Below are 26,597 nucleotides of genomic sequence, written 5' to 3'. Positions count from 1 at the left end.
TAGCATCAAAAGTTTGGATTAGTCCTATGATTCATAACCAACCCATAACACTGTGAAAGAAATTAGTAATTCTGCTCTGCAAAAGGAACAGATTGCCTCCTCTCTGGGAACTGTCACTTATGGCATCATAAAGTGAGGGAGAAGGAATTTGCTGAGAATTCTCATTATAAGGAATTCACATCTGCTTCTTCTCTTCTCTGGCCTTTCTCTGTATCATCTTGCGCCATTTCTATTCTGCTTATTTCAAATGAGCAGTTTCTCTGTGGTGGTAGATACCCATGTTTACACCCTAGCATTTGAGAGATGCCCATGTTTTAGCACTCCTGAGGACCCACCTTTTCATTCAGGCTTTTCCTGTGAAAAGTAGCTTACTCTCATCTTATGTTTTTCTTACATATCTTTTACACTTAATGTTTTTTATTCATTACCATTTCATTTGCTAATATTTCAATGCTTTTTCTTCACTTTAATTATGTATATAACTATACATAATTATATACTGCCTTTGAGATATTTCAAAGTAGGAATGTTGTAGAAATAGATTCAATACATAAATATTCAGAATTATGTCATTAAAATCATTTGTCTTTTCTTATTCGCCTTTCTTATTAACCCAGTTCCTCCCAGAAGTCACAATACTGTATATCAGTGCTTTTAGAACTATTCAGGAAAGCAAATCTAGGCATTCAGCAATGCTACCTGGCCTGTTCGTATCTCACAGCCTCTTCGTCTTGACGAGCTTTAATCTCCTGCTGCAGGGCATCTTGGAGTCGTTGCTGCATGTCTTCCAGTTCCACGATGCGCTTGCGCTGACGTTCCGCCTCTGCCTCCTTCAGAACCATCTCTGCTTGCATGGAAGCCCGAGCCTTGCAGGTGGGTAAAGTAAATGCAGTGAGGAGCCAGACTATAGCCCTGCTAACAGCAGGGGGCAGTTACTTAAATGCAGCCTTGTCCTCAGCAGTAGCTGGTGAAGTTGGTCACTGGTTTTATCTGGACACCAACAATTGTATTATTTTCCATATGTAACCCTCCCCCAATTAACCTTCCACATTTTAGATTATTAGATTATAACGATGGGTGGAGATGATGAGAAGGCAGATATAAGTCACTAATGATGATATGTATATAAAAAAATATAAACAGGTCATGGTTCCAAATATATCATTTGGTGCAAAACTTATTGAAATGTTATGACTTATCAAACTGTACTATCAAGTCCGTGTTAACTCTTAAAGATTATGTTAGTTACATCTTCTGCAGGAATTGTTTTAGAACAGTTATAAGACAATTAACTCATTGAAATCAGTGAAAGTGTTCAAACAAACCATTAAAAACAGCAACTGATAAGTTCATAAGAACGCTTAGGTGAGTAAGTAGGTTTCTAAAGCTGAGTGTAAACAGTCCACAATGGGGCACAACTTAAAATCTATTGGAAGTTTATTCTACAAGAGAATGGCCACCTATACTCAACAACTGATTCAATATTAGCATTCAGGAGAACCATTAGCAGGATTTCTTCTTACAGTGAAAAGGCCTAAGAAACCTACATGGAAATTAGGGGTTCCTTAATATAATATTTTCATGATCTGTTTAGGCCTAACAAACAGCAATACATCCTTGAAAATGATTGAGCAGCAAATCAGCTACTAGCGCACAATCTTCAGTTTTTGGTGCCCAGTAAGAGACTCTGCTGAATCACAGATTTCTGTTATAGCTGCAACCTCTTTAAAGCCACAAGGCAAACCCATATATTGCCCTTTGCAGTAACTGAATTTAGACTTCTTGTAGCAGAGTTATCTTTGTCCAAGAGAATCTGTAATAGTAAGACCAGTCAAAGCTGATGGATGATGCTCTTATTCATTGAGGTTCCTGGAACCTCCAGTGTTAAAGCTGAATCTATATGCCTATTTGTGCAAAACAGGTAAATCACTCAATCCTAGAACAAAGAACCTTAATTAATTGTTAGATTTATAGCACACTTTTCCTCTGGAAGATCAATAGAGCTTATATTGCATTATTTCCTCCGTTTTTTGTTTCCCAAACCAGCAATCCTTTGTGGTAGGTTGAATGAGAGCAAGTGACTTCTTAGTCCCACACTTAGACTATACTAGGCTATGCTATGCTGGCATTTAAGATTTTTGCATTACCTTTTTTGGCAGACAGAGGTCACTGTTATCCTAAATTGGATGGCATGAGTCTTCTACAAATGCAACATTCTTTTCTGCTACTGTTCATTTCATACAAAGGCAGAATACTACCTGATGTACTAAAAATTAGAGCTTTGTCTGCATTAAAAATGTCAAGAGTATGCCACAAATAACAGGGAGTAGAAAGCTCCTGGCAGGTCCATATTTATAGTGAACTTATTCATGAAGGCAAGCAGTTTATCTTGTTATTAAGAAGCTTGTTACAACCTGTACAGTGTAACCCATAAATATTTAGTCTGCTTCCTTAGGCCTACATAAGAAACTGACTGAGGTTGTATATCCTCCTTCACCACATTCTGTGTGGTCATACAGCATACTTGCCCATTACTTCCCCCCCCTCTTGTTTACTCTTGATCTGTTAACCTGCCCGTAGCTATTTAGGGATATCATAAGAAAACCACGCTTAGAGTTATTAGGCAATGAAATGATGGTGCTCAACTTTAGTTAAGTGAGGCAAACTTGCATTACTTTCTGCATTTCAAATAGATGGATTCTAACTGAACCAGAAAGTTTACTCTAAACGCCCCAAAAACTTGTTTTACATGAAAAAAAAAGCCAAGGAACTGAGCAAACCACTCAAAAATGGCATCATATTTGAATCATTTCTATTGCATTGATTGATATAATATCTTTAACAGGCTCTGGCTCTCCCAGGGCCTGCTTTGAGCGTGCACACCTGTTCTGCTTCCTGAAGCTGAATTTCCAACATCTTCTGCATCTCCTCGTGTTGCTGCTGGCGCCGTTGCTCTTCTTCATGGAGTAAAAGTTCTGCTTGCTTCTGGGCCTCTTTGAGCAGCTCCAGTTCCTGCAGCTTGCGCTCCTTTTCTTCCTGCAGCTGCTTCAGGCGTTGCATCTCCTCTTCCTTGGCAGCCTTCTTTCGGTCTCGCTGCTCCCGCTGCTCCCTCCTCTTCTGCTTTAAGTCCTTGTGCAGAGACTTCTTACCTTCTGCTTGGAGACGGATGGCCATCTGGATGGCTGCCAAGGGAACAGAAGCGTCAGTAGGGCCCCAACCCTTATATCCTGAGGCAAAAGGTGCTCCTTGAGTTCTCTGACTAAGAGAGCTCAAGGAGCACCTTTTTGCCTCAGGATATAAAATCAGTCAACCACAAGTGTTAGATCAATATGCTGCAATTTGCCAAAACAGATTCCAGAGCAGCAAAAGTGGCAGCTGTGAATAGACAAGCTTACACAACTCAGTGTAGTTTGGGAAACATTTCTTTTCTTTTAGTTTGCATTAATTTTTTATTGTCGTAACTGCTTTCAATAGAATTGCTGTAGTTTTGTTTAAATGATTTTGCCATTCTGCTGTGGAACAGTCTTCCCAAGGAAACTTTATTTCAAAGTAGCTGTACCCGGCCACGCGTTGCTGTGGCTCAGTCTGGTTAAATGGAAAAGAAAGAAAAGAGAAAGTGCACGTTTCTAATATATTTAATTTCACAATGCTTGTGGGTATACAATATTTTTTGTTGTTCCATTGTCTGTGCAGATATAGAGATTGTCTGGTTTGCCGACTCTAGAACACGCAACATATAATTGTCCATGTGAGAGGCAATCTGTGTCTAGATCTAAACCGCACAATTCTAAAGATTGGCCCTGAGCTTTGTTGATGGTGATTGCAAACGCCAATCGAATTGGGAATTGCAATCTCTTAAATTGAAATGGCATATCCGTTGGAATCATAGGAATGCGAGGAGGCGCTGTTTTTCAAAAAAAGCGTTTTTACTTGTCACAGGTGTGACATCTATATAATAGTAGGTATATAAAAACACGTGCGTATTCGAATGCAACGTTGTGTCAAAATTTCAAAGCAATCGGTGAAGAACTTTCGGAGATTTAAGATTTTGAACAAACGAACATTTACATTTTTATTTATATAGATTGAGGCAAAAAAAACCTTACTTCATACTTGTTTAATTTGGGGTCTCCACAGGGATCTCTATAAAGATCACCCAAAGAACATGGTTAAAAGAACCTGCATTCAAATCCGAAACTAGTTCCAACACTGCCATTAAATCTAAAAGCGCAGATGCTTTTAACCTTTGGTAAGAATACTAGTAATCTGATTTAGTTCAGTCATGCTCTACAAGAAGATGGCCAGTCCATAAAGAAATCTGCCTAAAAAATGACAGACTTGCTATTAAAGCAGTCCAACTTCTTCCTCTCAGATCCTCTCAAGAAAGAACCGTGATGCAGCAATGCAAAGCACTATGAGAATACTCACCCAGTGTCCACTCCTGCCTTTGCTTGGTATCTGAGGCACTCATTTCATAGGTTCGTGAAGATGTTTTCACACAGAACATGCAACGTTTCCCATCTTTATCAGGCAAAATCTTTGAATCAGAAGAGAAGAGAAATTTAAAACTTAGCTATAATCTCAAGTGCAACAGTGGAGACTTCATTATTAATAAGCACAAAATCTGTTGCTTCCAACCTAGTTGAAGATGGCCCCCTTTCCTATGTCATCTCCCAAGTTAGGAACCACCACATTCCTATTACAATTTTATAGACAGGCTACATAAATAGCTTTTTTAGCTCATTGAGACAACTTTAAGCATATTAATATAACCATATTAATCTCCAAATGATTGAAGTGATATTCTTACCTATCACAGGAGTAGAATAATTGGGAAAACCTTACAAAACCTTACAAGTCAAATTCCTCTTTGAATACTCTTTTTTTTTCTAATGGAAAATTTGCCCCTCACTTCTTCACCTTTACATAAATAGACCCAAATCCATATTCAAATCCTAATTCTTTTCAATCTCTTAATTCTAGCCAGAATATGTGAAAGACATGACAAAGACAATAATAATGCTGATAAGCAAATAATTTCTTCAGAACTGAGAGTTAGGCAGAAATGCAAATAGTTTTAAGAATTTGGTGCGCGTGGGGGGATAGCCAAATTGGTTGGCTAAATTGCACAAACCCAGCATCTTAATCGCTGAGCCATGGCCAACTGGAATACATTTACATACTCTGTAAATGTTGATGTAATTGATAATCTAGATCACCTTAAAGGTTCTGAAGATCTAAACCAAACTGAAGAAAAAAAAATACCAAGCTGCATGAGATTTTGAGTTTGAGTCATTACTAGTACCTCTGCTGATGGGAAAAGGGAGTCACTACTTATTTTTTCCTTTCAGTAAAAGCAATTTCTATTTGGAGTAGAGTGGAAGAAAGCTGTTGTGGGGAGAAAGTTTGCGCTGTTTAGGGAACAAAATGTTTTCTATTTTTTAAACTCTTGAAAAGATAAATCTTGTACTTGTTAGAAATGTAAAACTAGTGGAAATTTACATTTTGGCTTTTACATATTGTATTGTCTTCAAGATCTGAGAATACCTGGAGAGCATCACATTTTTAAACCAGGCTTAAAGCTGGAAGAAAAAGCACCACTCCTCAGGAACCAATTATTTACTGGCATCAGGCTAACATACATTACTAATCTCTTAATAAAACAACATACTAGTGACCATTTCATAAAAGGCCAACATGCTCTTTTTGCAACAAAAAATATCTAATTACCTCCACACATGAATTTCTGTCCAAACAAATGCTCCCTTTCTTTTCTTTACGTTCTTCACTCACATAATATGAGAGATCACTGGGCTTCAGGGTGAACCATCGCTCACACCAGTTCCTTCTTAGGTGACCTTTCTTCCACAGATAGCCCTATAGTGGGAATGAAGAGGAAAAGCAGGCACATCATAATCAAAGATTTATACAAAAGCTCTTTACAAAAGACCATTTAACAAAAAAAAATGTCACAAAAAGAGGCCAAATCACATTCAGGCCACATCTACAGTATGGGCTGGCTGCAAACTATGCAATTTGACCCATTACCAAGCAACTATGTGGATACTACGCATCACATGTCAATGCAGGGCTTCTTAAGTAGTGCTTGTCCTATTCCATTGAGAAGCAAAATCCTTTAGTGGCAAATTGGATTGCAAAGAATTGAGCTGGTACCACATTTGAATATTCCTCTTTGTTAACCATTCTACATGAATAGAAAATCAACACAGTTGGCTGAAAGGTAAAACCAACCCTCACCTACTCACCTAGATTAATTTCCTTATGTTCTGACTTTTTATATAGAGGGCTATTCAGAACAGAGATCCACCACTTGTAGCCCAAATTGTTACAGTCTGTTCCACCACTTTATTTTTCTGTACAAGTAAGAACAGCCTATTTAACTATATTTCAGATATTTCAGCATACTGTATGTTGGAATAGAACAGCAAACCATCTAGGCAATCAATACCTTATAATAGTTCTGAAGTAATAAATGAAAGTGGAGAAAAAGAAACTATCACCACCTTGCATGAGATTTTGTGCTGCAGTCTTTGTTGCGTCTGTATGTGCCATAGACTGATTCTCCTCCACCCTGGTTTGCTCCTACTCATATGATCTGTGGCTGTCAGGAATGCTGACTCGCTTTCCTTCCTCTTTGTGCAGAGATGCTGGCAGCAAGGTGGAGGGTTGGTGATCTCAATCATCCCCAAATTAAAATCCTCAAATCAAAACTCAAAATCCACACCCTTTCATTTCAAGATATCTTAAACCATTGGGGATGGTCTTAGGGTTCAGTTACATGCACCAGATAAGCATTTTTGAGAACACGAGCAGGACCAAATGCAAAGCAGAACCCAGCTATGAACAAACTTTATTTCCTGATTGTGAGACAAACAGGAACAGATAACAGTGGTGTATCATGCCATTTAACTACAGGCACAATGGGGGAAGTATATATATGGCTAATTGAACAGTCAGAGTGATGCAATAACGGTCACAAAGGAAGAGTGTGAGCTTGCAAGCCAGCTCTGCCCTTCTCTTCAGTTGTGATTTTTTTTTCCTGCTGATAAGATGTAGGAGACTGCACATAATCAAGGCAGATTCACTGGTCTCTAACCAAGTAGGAGTTTTCACTTTTTTTTTTTTACAGGTAATTCTCAACTTACAACCACAATTGAGCCCCCAAATTTTTGTTGCTAAGGGACACCTTTGTTAAGTGAGTTTTGCCCCCATTTTACGTCCTTCCTTGCCACAGTTGTTCAATGAATCCCTGTTAGTTACACAGTTGTTAAGTGAATCTGGATTCCCCATTGATTTTGCTTGTCAGAAGGTCACAAAAGGGGATCACTTGAACCCGGGACACAGCAAACATCATAAATCTGAGTCAGTTGCCAAGTGTCTGAATGTTGATCATGTGATCATGAGGATGCTGCAAAAGTCATAAGTGTGAAAAACAGTCATAAATCACTTTTTTCAGTGCCGATGTAACTTGGAACAACCATTAAACAAACTGTTGTAAGTCAAGGACTGTCTGCACTTGCCAATATTTTTCTCCTCTCATTACTGTCATAAATTAGATAATATTTTCCATCTAATTAATCCAATTGATATTGTTATTCGATGGATAACCAGAATGCCCAGCAAATGCTCTCCTTGATAAGACAGTAAGGATTTTCCTAAAGAGAAAAGAGCTGCCACAGATCATAAGTTTTCATAATCCCAGCCAGACGCTTAACAGAAGCACATGGACGTGAGATAGCTTGGTGTCTCATTTTAAATCTCATAACACAGGAAATAAAGTAGTCATAATTGATTCAGTGCCTTCAGTGGCCTTACTCTTAACTTTCTACCTATTTTTTTAATCTATTTTTTTAAAAGCCATTTGTTCGGTTTTTCTAATTGAGAGATAATTCTTTACCTGTTTGAGCACATCTCCAATGATCTCTTGGTAAACCTCTTCAATGGCCATGCTAATGGCCTCACGTTCAAGTCCACGTAGTAATCGGCCAGAGTTCACCAAATCAAGAAATTGCCAGACTATTAAACCATTCTGTTGCTGGGTCTCTTGGGAAAGATAGTCATCTAATTCCCCACAGTTCAGCTCAATGCTCATAGCTGTACATATCTTCTTCAAGAGGTATTCCACCTGAAACAAATGAGTGACATCAGGGTAAACCAACAGCCAAACATCCCACCTCTGGAACACCTCTACATTCATGTAGACTTTCTCTTTCTAAAATGACATGGGACATGGGCAGGCTAAAATGGTATAGTGATTAAGGTGTTGAACTGGCAAGAGGGAAATTAGGTTCAAAACCACTCTCAGATACTTCACTGGGTGTCAAGCCCAAAGTAACAGTATTATCAGCATATACAGTAACCAAGAAAGGAGGATATACAAAGAGTCTTTTTAGTGGCATAAAATCAAGAAAATGGGTTAAGTTACAGAGGGTTGAAAATTAGATATGTATACCAGCCTACATTTAGAATTTGAATTAGAATTCTTTATTGGCCAATGTGACTGGAGACAAATTCACACACAAGGAATTTGTCTCCAAAGCATAAACTCTCATTGTATATACGAGCAACAAGTGATAAATCATGATCATAATCATCACAAAATACATTCATCATAAATCATAAGAGACAACACTCAGTGATAGTTATAGGATACTAAATAAGCAATCAACATAAATCATACTACAATAGTAAATAAAACAATTAGTATAAATTGTAAGATACAAGCAACAAAGTTATAGTCATAAGAAGATAAGGAAATAGGTAATAGGAAAGATGAGAAGGATAATAGTAATATAGCCCTACTAGGTAGTTTGACAGTGTTGTGGGAATTACTTGTTTAGCAGAGTGATGGCATGGGGGATTACAGATTGGAATTGGAATATTCTTTATTGGCCAAGTGTGATTGGACACACAAGGAACTTGCCCCACTTAATAGATAGCCCTCACGTAACATTCATTCAGCAACTATTTAAATATACAACTGAACATTCAACAAGGGCTGAACAAATGGCACTTACACCTGGTCCTGGAAATTACAACTGTTACAGCAGTCCTGTTGTAACATGTTTAAAATTGGGTGCATGGCAGCATGCTCACATTTACAACTATAGGTGCATTTCAACTCTCCTCACTTCTATTTCCCCTCCCCCACTCCATCTCTGCCTCTTTGGCTGCCCTGCACTTTGCCAACCATGCTGCCTTGTGCTCCACCACCTCTCCCACCCTGCTTCCCCACCACTCTACACATGGCTTCAAGTAGCCTTTGCATGGCCAGCAGATGCCTCATGAAGGGCCAGGCTGGGTGCACCTCACCAGCAGAGGGAGGAAGAAGAAGACGGTGAAGATCAGCTATGGGTGGCAGAGCTGGTGGACAGCAGAGGAAATGGAGTGTAGGGTGGCCAAAAGACAGAGATGGGGGTGAGATAGGTGAGTGGTGGGAATTGAAGAGGAGGTGAGCATGGCAGGGCAGGAAAACTGTGAGGTCCTGGCCTAACAACTGCAACTGGGACTACAGCAACTACAGAAACTGTGGTTGCTAAGCAGCACAATATTTCACCTAATCACCACATTGCTTAGTGATGGAAATTTCAGTCCCATTTAGGGAGGATAGATGAAGACTACTTGTACATTAAGGCAGGGTAAGCTATCCGATCCTCTTTCTCATAGATCCACTAATAATAGATGGACAGATGCTTCAGCTAAAAGATAAGGCTAAAATGTCCATCTGACCTTTGCCTTGCTTTGAAAATCAACTTTTTCTCTCATAGACCCCAAAAATTCTGCCATAGCCAATTTACCTCACAAAGTTTTTGTTGTATGGAAAAATGGGAGGAGTACTAGGTATACTGTCTTAAATATCTAAAAGTGGGATATAATTCTAACACATTAATGAATACATCATTCCAAAGTTTCTTCTCTGTTTAAGCTTATTTCTAACACACTATATTACTTCAGAAAAACAACCTATTTCCTTACCCATATTATTTTCCAATGGACCTATATTTATTTTCCACTGTATGCCTCCTATTCAACATCTAGCTATCTTTGCTTGCATCTCCTAGTTAGACTATCAGAATTTTCTATATACAGTGGAAGAAAGCTTATTCCAAAACTAGTTCTTCAAAATGTACTTCCTAGACAACTGAGACTGGGAGCTATGATCGTGTCACAAGTATACTATGCCATCAGCAGTGGATCCATTTCTGGTTATTACTTTAAAGCTTTTCACAGCTTAGATCCAAGTTAGCCGAAGTGCATGTCTATGTTTCTATCCATGCATTCAGACATGCTGGGTATCTTATAAATAAGCCATCGTTTGAGTGAAGAAAAGAAACCATAGTCTTTTCAGTGGCTGCCCCCAATTCATGAAACATTTTTTTCTAGAATACTGGGTGCAGAAGTCAAATGAGTGTAATCATATCATGATGCATGTTTTGAAGGAACTATAAACTACATAACATACAAATAATGTGTATACATGATGCTTTTATGTAGCTCACATTTAAGAAGTGCCTATCTGTACACTATTATTCAAACTTTGGGCACTTTAAATGCTCTCAAACAGTTCTCCAGTGGAGTCTTGGTGTCATTGGTGAACTGAAGATGCTCCGCAAAGCTAAGCTAATGGCAAAGACGAGAGAACTGGTGAGTAGACCAGTTCTTTGGAACTTCCCCAGGTAAGGAGAAGATAGATTACCCACATGTGCTCTGGGCAATTACTGCTTGTAAAGACACTACAGGGCAGCAATCTTCCATGGATTTGAGCACTGAGAGACAATAGGATTAGCAATCTTGTTTACAACAGCAGCAGAGCCTTTTAAAACACACTAAATTTGCAATGCTCACTTTTCAAACAGTTCTGCAGCTGTCCATTGTCATCTTTCCATTTGGAAAAACAAAGTTTGGCAGAGCTTTTGGATACTTGCTATTCGGTTAGCTGTGTTTTTTATACTGTGTTTCCAATCTCCATTGAACTCCTTATTAAAGGGGAAGGTGGCTTGAAGTTTCACAAATCCCACTCTTAGCAACTGCGAATTGTGTGTGTTTGGTATCTCCCCTTCTCCCCCCCACAACCCACCACAAGTATCTATTCTGCAACTGCTCACGTTTGGTTTGACTTTTGGAAATGGACAAAAAAACATAGACATGTTGTAGAAATATGTGGATGGGGTGGGGAAGCTACCAATCTAAAATAGATGCTGTTGCTTCAGGTATCTTGGAGTACATATCTTGGAGAAGGCACAGACTGAATGACATATTTTGGTTGCTGAAAGGAGAGCCCTGATAGGCTTGGTCAACTTCAGAATAGTCTTCAGGGAATGAGAAATGGAAGCAGTAATATGCAAAAGTGCCTTAAAGTTCTGGCTTTTTTTGCCACCTGTTATTAATCCTACCCACTGATTTAGAAATGTCACATGCACACTGGAAGCCAGTGCTAACAGCTAAAAAGCTAGAAAAATCCAAATCCTGCTCTTGTGGCCTTAAGAGTTTACTCAAGCACTAAGGAAGTCATGTGATTACTTCTCTTTTCCTTCTTTGAAGTGGCAGGTGCAGCCTACAACAGCAGACTACACAGATTGCACAAAGCTCCCTTTACTTTTGCCTGGGCTTCTTTTCCAGGCCAGACCATCATTGGGAGAATGATTCCATATACAGCATACAAAGGCACCACAGAGCTACATTCTTTACAATTTTCTCCCTTTCCAAATAGTACTGTACTGCTTGGGCTTTAACATCTTGCCTTATCCAGTAGATCAGTATTGTCAATTTCAACAACTTTAAGATGTATGGACTTCAACTCCCAGAACTGCCTAGCTAGCATGCTGGCTGAAGAATTCTGGGAGTTGAATCCATACATCTTAAGTTGCAGAGGTTGAGAAACACTGATAGAACAATTTCCCAAATATATACAGTATAAAAACTGAATCACAGCAGCACTGAAAGAAACCATAGAGACCCTTGGCTCAGTGCAGGACCCATCACAGCATCTCTGACAGATGACCAGGCTATGTTTAAAAGTCTCTAGTGAAGCACAATTCACCACTTCATGAGGCAGTCTGTTCCACTGGCTAACAATTCATACAGTCAGGAAATTCTTTCTAATGTCTAACAACTTGTAATTTTAAGGACTGGTTCTGGATCCAACTTCCAGGCAACACAATATAAATCCAATTCCTCTTTAGTGTGATAATATTTAAGATATTTGAAGAATGCCACAGTTTTACCTTTCCTTTTTGTAGGTTACTTATTCCTGGTCCCTTTAACTATTCTTCATAGTGTTTGCTTTCCAGACTCTTTATCATCATGATGGACGTCCTTTAAGTGTGTCACTATCCTTTCTGGACTATGTACCCACAACTGAACACAATGGGCAGTTTCTTCCCCTTCCCCTTCTCTTAACGAAAGACTTTGGCCTCTCCAATCTTGACATGCTAAGCTTGTTTCTGCACACTTTTTGTAGATCATTTTTGTTAGTTTTTTTTATTATAATAGTAAAATACAAAACTAAATTTAATGAAAGAACAGAAAATAGAAATAGAAAATAGAGAGGAGTAAAAAGTGCACAGAAAAAGGAAAGTTAAAAAAAAAGGACATAGGACAGTGGTGGCTAACCTATAGCACGGGTGCCAGAGGCGGCACTCAGAGCCCTCTCTGTGGGCACGCGCGCCGTCGCCCCAGTCCTAGGCCTTCAGCTGGGTTTTATAAACCCTTTTTGCTTTAGGCCTCCACCGCCATGTGCAAAAAAAAAAGGTTAAATCAATCAGTCAATTTCAACTTTCGCGGGGAAAAAAAAAGATCTTGCAAAGTTGGAATTGATTGATTGAACTTTTTAGTCGCACCCAGTCTGCTGTTACCACCGCAGCCAAGCCCAGCCAATGGGCCACACCCAGCCAATGGGCCACACCCACCCGGCACCCGACGATGCATAAGTGGGTTTTGGGTTGCAGTTTGGGCACTCAGTCTCTAAAAGGTTCGCCATCACTGACATAGGACATAGTCTATCCATAGAAAGAGAAATACTAAAATTGTTGATATTTTCTGATTCCATGCTTCAAAATTCTGCTTCAGTTTTTTTTATCATCAGAAGCATCTTGCAGGCCTATATATATTTCCTCTGTCTAAAATCTTTAGTCCCCACTTATACCCAATTTTTGAACTAATGAAATTATCTATATTGTATCTTGTAAAAAACAAAACAGGGTCTATACCCCACAAGAAGCTATTTATAATTAATTCCAAAATCATATTGTAAAAGTTTCAATATTTCCACTTCCATTTTATCCAGACTCTATTTAAAACTTTCTCAGATCAAAAACCTATTTAACTTTTGGCTAAATTTTCAGATTCTTTAAATTTCTTAAAATTATTTTTTTCTTTTATTTAGGATTAAAGATAGACTCACCCAGAATTTAAACTTGTCATTCTGAAAGTCTCCAATAGCTTAGAAGTAGTTTATGAACAATTTCTGAAAATGATTAGAAAGTGAGTTTTGCAAACTTAGTACCCTTTAAAAGATTCTGCCATAGTTGCAAGCAGATGGCCAATCCTGTCATCTGCCAGCTTTCAAACCCACCGAAAACTATCCTGTTTCTTTGTAAGCAGCAGCTATTTGGAACACATGTGGGTAATCTCCTGTCCTCTCCTTACCCAGAGAAGTTGCAAGGACCTGATCTACTCACCAGTTTCTTGGGTCTTTGCCATGGATACCATATTCAGTTCAACATACCTTCCCCACAATTCTGGTAACTGCACACTTGATAATTCTAATCATATGTCTGACACAGTGAGCACTAACATATCTGAGGTGTGTGAGTGCAAAGCCTACTGCTCCCTGGAAAACTGCTAAACTATAATATGAAGACCTGTCCTATATCAACTAAGCTGGTTTAATTAGCTCTTCTAAATTTATCAGGAGTTATATTTCATATTTATTTCAAATAGTCATACCCTGACTTTTAGTACTATATATCCAAAAGATTACTTTCAATATAAACTTATAAACTCAAAAAGTCTCCATTACATGTCATCATCAAACCATTCTGCCAAACAGGCTTTGTGTTAGCAAATCAAATGGTTGAGCAAATTCTAACAACCCAACAGGATTTATCCTATTGGGTTCTTAGAATCCAAGAAGAAACCAGCATGGTTGCCCAAAGATCTCTCTGATAAACTGAAGACAAAAAGGACAAATACAAAAAATGGAAAGAGGGACACATAACTTAGGCAAAGTATCAGCAGATAGCCTGCAACTGCAAAGATGAAATCAGGAAAGATAAGACTCAAAATGAACTAAGGCTTGTGACAAAAGTAAAAAATAACAAAAAAAATTCTATCAACATATAAATAATAACAAAAAAAAGTCAAAGACACAGTTGGTCCACTAAAGAAAGAAGATGGCAAGGAAGTAGCAGGTATTAGAGAGAAAGCAGAGCTGCTTAACTCATTATTTGCATCAGTCTTCACACAAAAAGAAACTACCAAAAACATAACCGTAAAAGACAGACTAGAAATAAAAATTAAAATAAACAAGAAAATGGTAAGAGAACACCTGTCTGATCTTGACGAACATAAATCACTGGGACCTGACAGATTACATCCCAGAGTTCCAAAGGAACTGGCAGGTATTATCTCAGAACTATTGTATCATATCTTTCAAAAATCCTGAAGCACTGGGGAATTGCCTGAGGATTGAAAAAGAGCCGATGTGGTTCCCATCTTCAAAAAAGGAAAAAACAAACAAACCCAGGAAACTACAGACCAATCAGCCTAACATCAATACCTCAAAAGATACTGAAAAAGATAATAAAAAAACAGAACTGCAAACATCTAGAAACAAATAAAGTTATAACTAGAATCCAGCACAGGTTTGTTAAAAACAGATCATGACAAACCAATCTTATTTCATTCTTTGACAAAGTGACTAAACCAGTAAATTGCTGTGGACACAGCATACCTAGATTTCAGCAAGGCATTTGACAAAGTAGACTACAAACTACTTCATGGTAAGCTAGAAAAATGTGGGATAGGCAGCATCACCACCAGATGGATTTATAGCTGGCTGACCATGGGCCATATTCAACAAAATGAAATTTAATGTGGAGAGAAGAAAGGTTTTACCCTTAGGCAGAAAAAACCAAAGGTACAAATACAGATTAGGCGAAACCTGGCTCAAAAAGAGTAACTGTGAGAGGGACCTTGGAATCCTAGTGGATGATCACTTAAATATGAGCCAGCAGTGTACGGCAGCAACAAAAAAAAGCTAATACAGGTAATCCCCAAGTTACACGAGTTCCCTTAGCGAATGTTCGAAGTTGCAATATAACACACGCATACCCCAAGTACTTACGACACAGTCCCCAGGTTATGAATGTTGCAGCACCGCGGCAGTCGTTCACCCTTATGAATGACTGAACCCTGCTTTGGTGCTTCAGGCCTTCAGCATGTTCACAGAGAATGGAGGCCGCAAGTACTGCAAGATCAGGCGAGATCAGTAGCGCAAGATCTCATGCTACTGATCTCAGGTGATCTCATGGTACTTTAGGCCTATGTTCTCTGCAAACGGAGGCCTGGACGAGATCTGCGGCAAAAGGCTTTGCAAATGGAGGGAAGGCTTGAAACGTCGAAGCCTTCCCTCTGTTTGCAAAGCCTTTTGCCCTCTTTGCAAGGGCAGCCTCCAGAGGACAAGAAACGATGGATGGAAACGAATCAAAGAGGGAAGCAACCTGGAATTAAGGAGAAGCTTCTTAATAGTGAGAACAATTAACCAGTGGAACGAGTTGCCTTCAGAAGTTATGGGTGCTTCATCATTGGAGGTTTTTAAGACGAGACTGGACAGCCACTTGTCTGAGATGTTATAGGGCAGTGGTTCTCAACCTTTTTAATGCCGCGACCCCCAACCGGTCGTAAGTCGAGGACTAAACTGGTCGTAAGTCGAGGACTAAACCGGTTGTAAGTCGAGGACTACCCAACCGGTCGTAAGTCGAAGACTTTCCCTGCCCGGGAGCGCCACGCATGCGTGGTTCCGCCCCCTGCGCTGGCCGAGGCGTAGCTGGCAAGCGGCAGAGACGGAGCAGGCCGACCACCAGCTGGCCCAGCCCAAGGGAGGTAAGGCACCCGCTGGAAAAGGGGGAAAAAATGGTGGACAGCCTTGCTTGGCGACCCCCGTGAAATGGTCGATCGACCCCAAATGGGGTCGCGACCCATAGGTTGAGAACCGCTGTTATAGGGTCTCCTGTTTGAGCAGGAGGTTGGATTAGAAGACCTGCAAGGTCCCTTGCAGCTCTGTTCTGAATGAAAGGGCTCACAGATTTTTTTTTTTCTGATACTGAAGGTGTGGCTGCTACTATTGCTTACAAGAAGTTGTTATTTGTATTCTCCCATCATATCTCTTAAGCTTACCCTAAGATAGCACTGTTTTTGAGCAACACTATGTTGAAGCCACATTGCGGGAAGATTCAAATAACTCTTCACATGGAGAGCACTATCTTGGTGCATCTTTCAGTGCCTCAGNGCGTCTGTATGTGCCATAGACTGATTCTCCTCCACCCTGGTTTGCTCCTACTCATATGATCTGTGGCTGTCAGGAATGCTGACTCGCTTTCCTTCCTCTTTGTGCAGAGATGCTGGCAGCAAGGTGGAGGGTTGGTGATCTCAATCATCCCCAAATTAAAATCCTCAAATCAAAACTCAAAATCCACACCCTTTCATTTAAAGATATCTTAAACCATTGGGGATGGTCTTAGGGTTCAGTTACATGCACCAGATAAGCATTTTTGAGAACACGAGCAGGACCAAATGCAAAGCAGAACCCAGCTATGAACAAACTTTATTTCCTGATTGTGAGACAAACAGGAACAGATAACAGTGGTGTATCATGCCATTTAACTACAGGCACAATGGGGGAAGTATATATATGGCTAATTGAACAGTCAGAGTGATGCAATAACGGTCACAAAGGAAGAGTGTGAGCTTGCAAGCCAGCTCTGCCCTTCTCTTCAGTTGTGATTTTTTTTTCCTGCTGATAAGATGTAGGAGACTGCACATAATCAAGGCAGATTCACTGGTCTCTAACCAAGTAGGAGTTTTCACTTTTTTTTACAGGTAATTCTCAACTTACAACCACAATTGAGCCCCCAAATTTCTGTTGCTAAGGGACACCTTTGTTAAGTGAGTTTTGCCCCCATTTTACGTCCTTCCTTGCCACAGTTGTTCAATGAATCCCTGTTAGTTACACAGTTGTTAAGTGAATCTGGATTCCCCGTTGATTTTGCTTGTCAGAAGGTCACAAAAGGGGATCACATGAACCTGGGACACAGCAAACATCATAAATCTGAGTCAGTTACTAAGTGTCTGAATGTTGATCATGTGATCATGAGGATGCTGCAACAGTCATAAGTGTGAAAAACAGTCATAAATCACTTTTTTCAGTGCCGTTGTAACTTGGAACAACCATTAAACAAACTGTTGTAAGTCAAGGACTATCTGCACTTGCCAATATTTTTCTCCTCTCATTACTGTCATAAATTAGATAATATTTTCCATCTAATTAATCCAATTGATATTGTTATTCGATGGATAACCAGAATGCCCAGCAAATGCTCTCCTTGACAAGACAGTAAGGATTTTCCTAAAGAGAAAAGAGCTGCCACAGATCATAAGTTTTCATAATCTCAGCCAGACGCTTAACAGAAGCACATGGACGTGAGATAGCTTGGTGTCTCATTTTAAATCTCATAACACAGGAAATAAAGTAGTCATAATTGATTCAGTGCCTTCAGTGGCCTTACTCTTAACTTTCTACCTATTTTTTTAATCTATTTTTTTTAAAGCCATTTGTTCGGTTTTTCTAATTGAGAGATAATTCTTTACCTGTTTGAGCACATCTCCAATGATCTCTTGGTAAACCTCTTCAATGGCCATGCTAATGGCCTCACGTTCAAGTCCACGTAGTAATCGGCCAGAGTTCACCAAATCAAGAAATTGCCAGACTATTAAACCATTCTGTTGCTGGGTCTCTTGGGAAAGATAGTCATCTAATTCCCCACTGTTCAGCTCAATGCTCATAGCTGTACATATCTTCTTCAAGAGGTATTCCACCTGAAAAAAATGAGTGACATCAGGGTAAACCAACAGCCAAACATCCCACCTCTGGAACACCTCTACATTCATGTAGACTTTCTCTTTCTAAAATGACATGGGACATGGGCAGGCTAAAATGGTATAGTGATTAAGGTGTTGAACTGGCAAGAGGGAAATTAGGTTCAAAACCACTCTCAGATACTTCACTGGGTGTCAAGCCCAAAGTAACAGTATTATCAGCATATACAGTAACCAAGAAAGGAGGATATACAAAGAGTCTTTTTAGTGGCATAAAATCAAGAAAATGGGTTAAGTTACAGAGGGTTGAAAATTAGATATGCATACCAGCCTACATTTAGAATTTGAATTACAATTCTTTATTGGCCAATGTGACTGGAGACAAATTCACACACAAGGAATTTGTCTCCAAAGCATAAACTCTCATTGTATATATGAGCAACAAGTGATAAATCATGATCATAATCATCACAAAATACATTCATCATAAATCATAAGAGACAACACTCAGTGATAGTTATAGGATACTAAATAAGCAATCAACATAAATCATACTACAATACTAAATAAAACAATTAGTATAAATTGTAAGATACAAGCAACAAAGTTATAGTCATAAGAAGATAAGGAAATAGGTAATAGGAAAGATGAGAAGGATAATAGTAATATAGCCCTACTAGGTAGTTTGACAGTGTTGTGGGAATTAGTTGTTTAGCAGAGTGATGGCATGGGGGATTACAGATTGGAATTGGAATATTCTTTATTGGCCAAGTGTGATTGGACACACAAGGAACTTGCCCTACTTAATAGATAGCCCTCACTTAACATTCATTCAGCAACTATTTAAATATACGACTGAACATTCAACAAGGGCTGAACAAATGGCACTTATACCTGGTCCTGGAAATTACAACTGTTACAGCAGTCCTGTTGTAACATGATTAAAATTTGGGTGCATGGCAGCATGCTCACATTTACAACTATAGGTGCATTTCAACTCTCCTCACCTGTCTATTTCCCCTCCCCCACTCCATCTCTGCCTCTTTGGCTGCCCTGCACTTTGCCAACCATGCTGCCTTGTGCTCCACCACCTCTCCCACCCTGCTTCCCCACCACTCTACACATGGCTTCAAGTAGCCTTTGCATGGCCAGCAGCTGCCTCATGAAGGGATAGGCTGGATGCACTTCACCAGCCGAGGGAGGAAGAAGACGATGAAGATCAGCTATGGGTGGCAGAGCTAGTGGACAGCAGAGGAAATCGAGTGTAGGGTGGCCAAAAGACAGAGATGGGGGTGAGATAGGTGAGTGGTGGGAATTGAAGAGGAGGTGAGCATGGCAGGGCAGGAAAACTGTGAGGTCCTGGCCTAACAACTGCAACTGGGACTACAGCAACTATAGAAACTGCAGTTGCTAAGCAGCACAATATTTCACCTAATCACCACATTGCTTAGTGATGGAAATTTCAGTCCCATTTAGGGAGGATAAGTGAAGACTACTTGTGCATTAAGGCAGGGTAAGCTATCCAATCCTCTTTCTCATAGATCCACTAATAATAGATGGACAGAAGCTTCAGCTAAAAGATAAGGCTAAAATGTCCATTTGACCTTTGCCTTGCTTTGAAAATCAACTTTTTCTCTCATAGACCCCAAAAATTCTGCCATAGCCAATTTACCTCACAAAGTTTTTGTTGTATGGAAAAATGGGAGGAGTACTAGGTATACTGTCTTAAATATCTAAAAGTGGGATATAATTCTAACACATTAATGAATACATCATTCCAAAGTTTCTTCTCTATTTAAGCTTATTTCTAACACACTATATTACTTCAGAAAAACAACCTATTTCCTTACCCATATTATTTTCCAATGGACCTATATTTATTTTCCACTGTATGCCTCCTATTCAACATCTAGCTATCTTTGCTTGCATCTCCTAGTTAGACTATCAGAATTTTCTATATACAGTGGAAGAAAGCTTATTCCAAAACTAGTTCTTCAAAATGTACTTCCTAGACAACTGAGACTGGGAGCTATGATCGTGTCACAAGTATACTATGCCATCAGTAGTGGATCCATTTCTGGTCTGAACATCAAATGCTGGTTATTACTTTAAAGCTTTTCACAGCTTAGATCCAAGTTAGTCAAAGTGCATGTCTATGTTTCTATCCATGCATTCAGACATGCTGGGTATCTTATAAATAAGTCATCGTTTGAGTGAAGAAAAGAAACCTTAGTCTTTTCAGTGGCTGCCCCCAATTCATGAAACATTTTTTTCTAGGATACTGGGCGCAGAAGTCAAATGAGTGTAATCATATCATGATGCATGTTTTGAAGGAACTATAATGATAACTACATAACATACAAATAATGTGTATACATGATGCTTTTATGTAGCTCACCTTTAAGAAGTGCCTATCTGGGCACTTTAAATGCTCTCAAACAGTTCTCCAGTGGAGTCTTGGTGTCATTGGTGAACTGAAGATGCTCCGCAAAGCTAAGCTAATGGCAAAGACGAGAGAACTGGTGAGTAGACCAGTTTTTTGGAACTTCCCCAGGTAAGGAGAAGATAGGAGATTACCCACATGTGCTCTGGGCAGTTACTGCTTGTAAAGACACTGCAGGGCAGCAATCTTCCATGGATTTGAGCGCTGAGAGACAATAGGATTAGCCATCTTGTTTACAACAACAGCAGAGCCTTTTAAAACACACTAAATTTGCAATGCTCACTTTTCAAACAGTTCTGCAGCTGTCCATTGTCATCTTTCCATTTGGAAAAACAAAGTTTGGCAGAGCTTTTGGATACTTGCTATTCGGTTAGCTGTGTTTTTTATACTGTGTTTCCAATCTCCAGTGAACTCCTTATTAAAGGGGAAGGTGGCTTGAAGTTTCACAAATCCCACTCTTAGCAACTGTGAATTGTGTGTGTTTGGTATCTCCCCTTCTCCCCCCACCCACAACCCACCACAAGTATCTATTCTGCAACCGCTCACGTTTGGTTTGACTTTTGGAAATGGACAAAAAAACATAGACATGTTGTAGAAATATGTGGGTGGGGTGGGGACGCTACCAATCTAAAATAGATGCTGTTGCTTCAGGTATCTTGGAGTACATATCTTGGAGAAGGCACAGACTGAATGACATATGTTGGTTGCTGAAAGGAGAGCCCTGATAGGCTTGGTCAACTTCAGAATAGTCTTCAGGGAATGAGAAATGGAAGCAGTAATATGCGAAAGTGCCTTAAAGTTCTGGCTTTTTTTGCCACCTGTTATTAATCCTACCCACTGATTTAGAAATGTCACATGCACACTGGAAGCCAGTGCTAACAGCTAAAAAGCTAGAAAAATCCAAATCCTGCTCTTGTGGCCTTAAGAGTTTACTCAAGCACTAAGGAAGTCATGTGATTGCTTCTCTTTTCCTTCTTTGAAGTGGCAGGTGCAGCCTACAACAGCAGACTACACAGATTGCACAAAGCTCCCTTTACTTTTGCCTGGGCTTCTTTTCCAGGCCAGTCCATCATTGGGAGAATGATTCCATATACAGCATACAAAGGCACCACAGAGCTACGTTCTTTACAATTTTCTCCCTTTCCAAATAGTACTGTACTGCTTGGGCTTTAACGTCTTGCCTTATCCAGTAGATCAGTATTGTCAATTTCAACATCTTTAAGATGTATTGACTTCAACTCCCAGAACTGCCTAGCTAGCATGCTGGCTGAAGAATTCTGGGAGTTGAATCCATACATCTTAAGTTGCAGAGGTTGAGAAACACTGATAGAACAATTTCCCAAATATATACAGTATAAAAACTGAATCACAGCAGCACTGAAAGAAACAGATCCCCTCCCTCAGACCGGTACGCTCCCACAGAGTGGGCCTCCTCAGGGTGCCGTCGGCCAAGCAATGTCGGCTGGCGACCCCCAGGGGGAGGGCCTTCTCTGTGGGTGCCCCTACCCTCTGGAACGAACTACCCCCCGAGATCCGGATGATTCCGGATCTTCTTGCTTTCCGTCGCGCCCTCAAGACATGGCTCTNTGACCTAGGGAGGATTTTATTTGGGGTTTATCTTTTAACAATTTGACAGAGACACAACTTTAAAATTTGATTTAATTCGGTTTTATCGGGGGGGAATGTATTTATGTTTTGTTTTAAATATGTTGTGCGCCGCCCTGAGTCCCGCTGGGAGAAGGGCGGCATATAAATTAAATTTATTATTATTATTATTATTATTAAACCATAGAGACCCTTTGCTCAGTGCAGGACCCATCACAGCATCTCTGACAGATGACCAGGCTATGTTTAAAAGTCTCTAGTGAAGCACAATTCACCATTTCATGAGGCAGTCTGTTCCACTGGCTAACAATTCATACAGTCAGGAAATTCTTTCTAATGTCTAACAACTTGTAATTTTAAGCACTGGTTCTGGATCCAACTTCCAGGCAACACAATATAAATCCAATTCCTCTTTAGTGTGATAATATTTAAGATATTTGAATAATGCCAGTTTTACCTTTCCTTTTTGTAGGTTACTTATTCCTAGTCCCTTTAACTATTCTTCATAGTGTTTGCTTTCCAGACTCTTTATCATCATGATGGACTTCCTTTAAGTACCGTATGTCACTGTCCTTTCTGGACTATGTACCCACAACTGAACACAATGGGCAGTTTCTTCCCCTTCCCCTTCTCTTAACGAAAGACTTTGGCCTCTCCAATCTTGACATGCTAAGCTCATTTCTGCACACTTTTTTGTAGATCATTTTTGTTAGTTTTTTTATTATAATAGTAAAATACAAAACTAAATTAATGAAAGAACAGAAAATAGAAATAGAAAATAGAGATTAGTAAAAAGTGCACAGAAAAAGGAAAGTAAAAAAAAAGGACATAGGACATAATCTATCCATAGAAAGAGAAATACTAAAATTGTTGATATTTTCTGATTCCATACTTCAAAATTCTGCTTCAGTTTTTTTTTATTGTCAGAAGTATCTTGCAGGCTTATATATATTTCCTCTGTCTAAAATCTTTAGTCCCCACTTATACCCAATTTTTGAACTAATGAAATTATCTATATTGTATCTTGTAAAAAACAAAACAGGATCTATACCCCACAAGAAGCTGTTTATAATTAATTCCAAAATCATATTGTAAAAGTTTCAATATTTCCACTTCCATTTTATCCAGACTCTATTTAAAACTTTCTCAGATCAAAAACCTATTTAACTTTTTGCTAAATTTTCAGATTCTTTAAATTTCTTAAAATTATTTTTTTCTTTTATTTAGGATTAAATATAGACTCACCCAGAATTTAAACTTGTCATTCTGAAAGTCTCTAATAGCTTAGAAGTAGTTTATGAACAATTTCTGAAAATGATTAGAAAGTGAGTTTTGCAAACTTAGTACCCTTTAAAAGATTCTGCCATAGTTGCAAGCAGATGGCTAATCCTGTCATCTGCCAGCTTTCAAACCCACTGAAAACTATCCTGTTTCTTTGTAAGCAGCAGCTATCTGGAACACATGTGGGTAATCTCCTGTCCTCTCCTTACCCAGAGAAGTTGCAAGGACCTGATCTACTCACCAGTTCCTTGGGTCTTTGCCATGGATACCATATTCAGTTCAACATACCTTCCCCACAATTCTGGTAACTGCACACTTGATAATTCTAATCATATGTCTGACACAGTGAGCACTAACATATCTGAGGTGTGTGAGTGCAAAGCCTACTGCTCCCTGGAAAACTGCTAAACTATAATATGAAGACCTGTCCTATATCAACTAAGCTGGTTTAATTAGCTCTTCTAAATTTATCAGGAGTTATGTTTCATATTTATTTCAAATAGTCATACCCTGTCTTTTAGTACTATATAACCAAAAGATTACTTTCAATATAAACTTATAAACTCAAAAAGTCTCCATAACATGTCATCATCAAATCATTCTGCCAGACAGGCTTTGTGTTGGCAAATCAAATGGTTGAGCAAATTCTAAGAATCCAACAGGACTTATCCTATTGGGTTCTTAGAATCCAAGAAGAAACCAGCATGGTTGCCCAAAGATCTCTCTGATAAACTGAAGACAAAAAGGACAAATACAAAAAATGGAAAGAGGGACACATAACTAAGGCAAAGTATCAGCAGATAGCCCGCAACTGCAAAGATGAAATCAGGAAAGATAAGGCTCAAAATGAACTAAGGCTATCAACATATAAATAATAACAAAAAAAGTCAAAGACACAGTTGGTCCACTAAAGAAAGAAGAAGTAGCAGGTATTAGAGAGAAAGCAGAGCTGCTTAACTCATTATTTGCATCAGTCTTCACACAAAAAGAAACTACCAAAAACATAACCGTAAAAGACAGACTAGAAATAAAAATTAAAATAAACAAGAAAATGGTAAGAGAACACCTGTCTGATCTTGACGAACATAAATCACTGGGACCTGACAGATTACATCCCAGAGTTCCAAAGGAACTGGCAGGTATTATCTCAGAACTATTGTATCATATCTTTCAAAAATCCCGGCGCACTGGGGAATTGCCTGAGGATTGAAAAAGAGCCGATGTGGTTCCCATCTTCTAAAAAGGAAAAAACAAACCCAGGAAACTACAGACCAATTAGCCTAACATCAATACCTCAAAAGATACTGAAAAAGATAATAAAAAACAGAACTGCAAACATCTAGAAACAAATAAAGTTATACCTAGAATCCAGCACAGGTATGTTAAAAACAGATCATGCCAAACCAATCTTATTTCATTCTTTGACAAAGTGACTAAACCAGTAAAATGCTGTGGACATAGCATACGTAGATTTCAGCAAGGCATTTGACAAAGTAGACTACAAACTACTTCATGGTAAGCTAGAAAAATGTGGGATAGGCAGCATCACCACCAGATGGATTTATAGCTGGCTGACAATGGGCCATATTCAACAAAATGAAATTTAATGTGGAGAGAAAAAAGGTTTTACCCTTAAGGCAGGAAAAACCAAAGGTGCAAGTACAGATTAGGCAAAACCTGGCTCAAAAAGAGTAACTGTGAGAGGGACCTTGGAATCCTAGTGGATGATCACTTAAATATGAGCCAGCAGTGTACGGCAGCAACAAAAAAAAAGCTAATACAGGTAATCCCCAATTTACGCAAGTTCCCTTAGTGCAGGGGTTCTCAACCTTGGCAACTTTAAGACTTGTGGACTTCAACTCCCAGCTTTGCTGGCTGAGGAATTCTGGGAATTGAAGTCCACAAGTCTTAAAGTTGCCAAGGTTGAGAACCCCTGCCTTAGCGAATGTTCGAAGTTGCAATATAACACACGCATACCCCAAGTACTTACGACACAGTCCCAAGGTTATGAATGTTGCAGCACCACGGCAGTCATTCACCTTACAAATGACTGAACCCTGCTTTGGTGCTTTAGGCCTTCGGTATGTTCACAGAGAATGGAGGCCGCAAGTACTGCAAGATCAGGCGAGATCAGTAGCGCAAGATCTCATGCTACTGATCTCAGGTGATCTCAGGATACTTTAGGCCTATGTTCTCTGCAAACGGAGGCCTGGACGAGATCTGCGGCAAAAGGCTTTGCAAACGGAGGGAAGGCTTGAAACATCGAAGCCTTCCCTCTGTTTGCAAAGCCTTTTGCCCTCTTTGCAAGGGCAGCCTCCAGAGGACAAGAAACGATGGATGGAAACGAATCCAAGAGAGAAGCAACCTGGAATTAAGCAGAAGCTTCTTAATAGTGAGAACAATTAACCAGTGGAACGAGTTGCCTTCAGAAGTTATGGGTGCTTCATCATTGGAGGTTTTTAAGACGAGACTGGACAGCCACTTGTCTGAGATGTTATAGGGCAGTGGTTCTCAACCTTTTTAATGCCGCGACCCCCAACCGGTCGTAAGTCGAGGACTAAACTGGTCATAAGTCGAGGACTAAACCGGTTGTAAGTCGAGGACTACCCAACCGGTCGTAAGTCGAAGACTTTCCCTGCCCGGGAGCGCCGTGCATGCGTGGTTCCGCCCCCTGCGCCGGCCGAGGCGTAGCTGGCAAGCGGCAGAGACGGAGCAGGCCGACCACCAGCTGGCCCAGCCCAAGGGAGGTAAGGCACCCGCTGGAAAAGGGGGAAAAATGGCGGACAGCCTTGCTTGGCGACCCCCGTGAAATGGTCGATCGACCCCAAATGGGGTCGCGACCCATAGGTTGAGAACCGCTGTTATAGGGTCTCCTGTTTGAGCAGGAGGTTGGATTAGAAGACCTGCAAGGTCCCTTGCAGCTCTGTTCTGAATGAAAGGGCTCACAGATTATTTTTTTTCTGATACTGAAGGTGTGGCTGCTACTATTGCTTACAAGAAGTTGTTATTTGTATTCTCCCATCATATCTCTTAAGCTTACCCTAAGATAGCACTGTTTTTGAGCAACACTATGTTGAAGCCACATTGCGGGAAGATTCAAATAACTCTTCACATGGAGAGCACTATCTTGGTGCATCTTTCAGTGCCTCAG

At 39.7% G+C, this 26,597-nt stretch overlaps 1 protein-coding gene across 1 annotated transcript in view; it reads right to left on the bottom strand.

The window, feature by feature from the left end:
* DEF6 (DEF6 guanine nucleotide exchange factor) overlaps positions 1-26,597 on the bottom strand; it is a 58,400-nt gene that overhangs the window by 6,656 nt on the left and 25,147 nt on the right. Inside the window, exons 4-8 of the mRNA XM_015831979.1 lie at positions 7,919-8,146; positions 5,731-5,877; positions 4,429-4,537; positions 2,884-3,182; positions 700-866 (exon numbers count right to left, since the gene is read on the bottom strand). Of these exons, the coding sequence (XP_015687465.1) occupies positions 700-866; positions 2,884-3,182; positions 4,429-4,537; positions 5,731-5,877; positions 7,919-8,146 (950 nt within the window). The remainder of the gene's footprint in view (positions 1-699; positions 867-2,883; positions 3,183-4,428; positions 4,538-5,730; positions 5,878-7,918; positions 8,147-26,597) is intronic.

The sequence above is a fragment of the Protobothrops mucrosquamatus genome, unplaced genomic scaffold (assembly GCF_001527695.2).
Source record: "Protobothrops mucrosquamatus isolate PMUCROS unplaced genomic scaffold, P.Mucros_1.0 scaffold_293, whole genome shotgun sequence".
In the NCBI taxonomy this organism is placed as follows: Eukaryota; Metazoa; Chordata; class Lepidosauria; order Squamata; family Viperidae; genus Protobothrops; species Protobothrops mucrosquamatus.
This window is presented reverse-complemented; position numbering and strand designations above follow the sequence as displayed.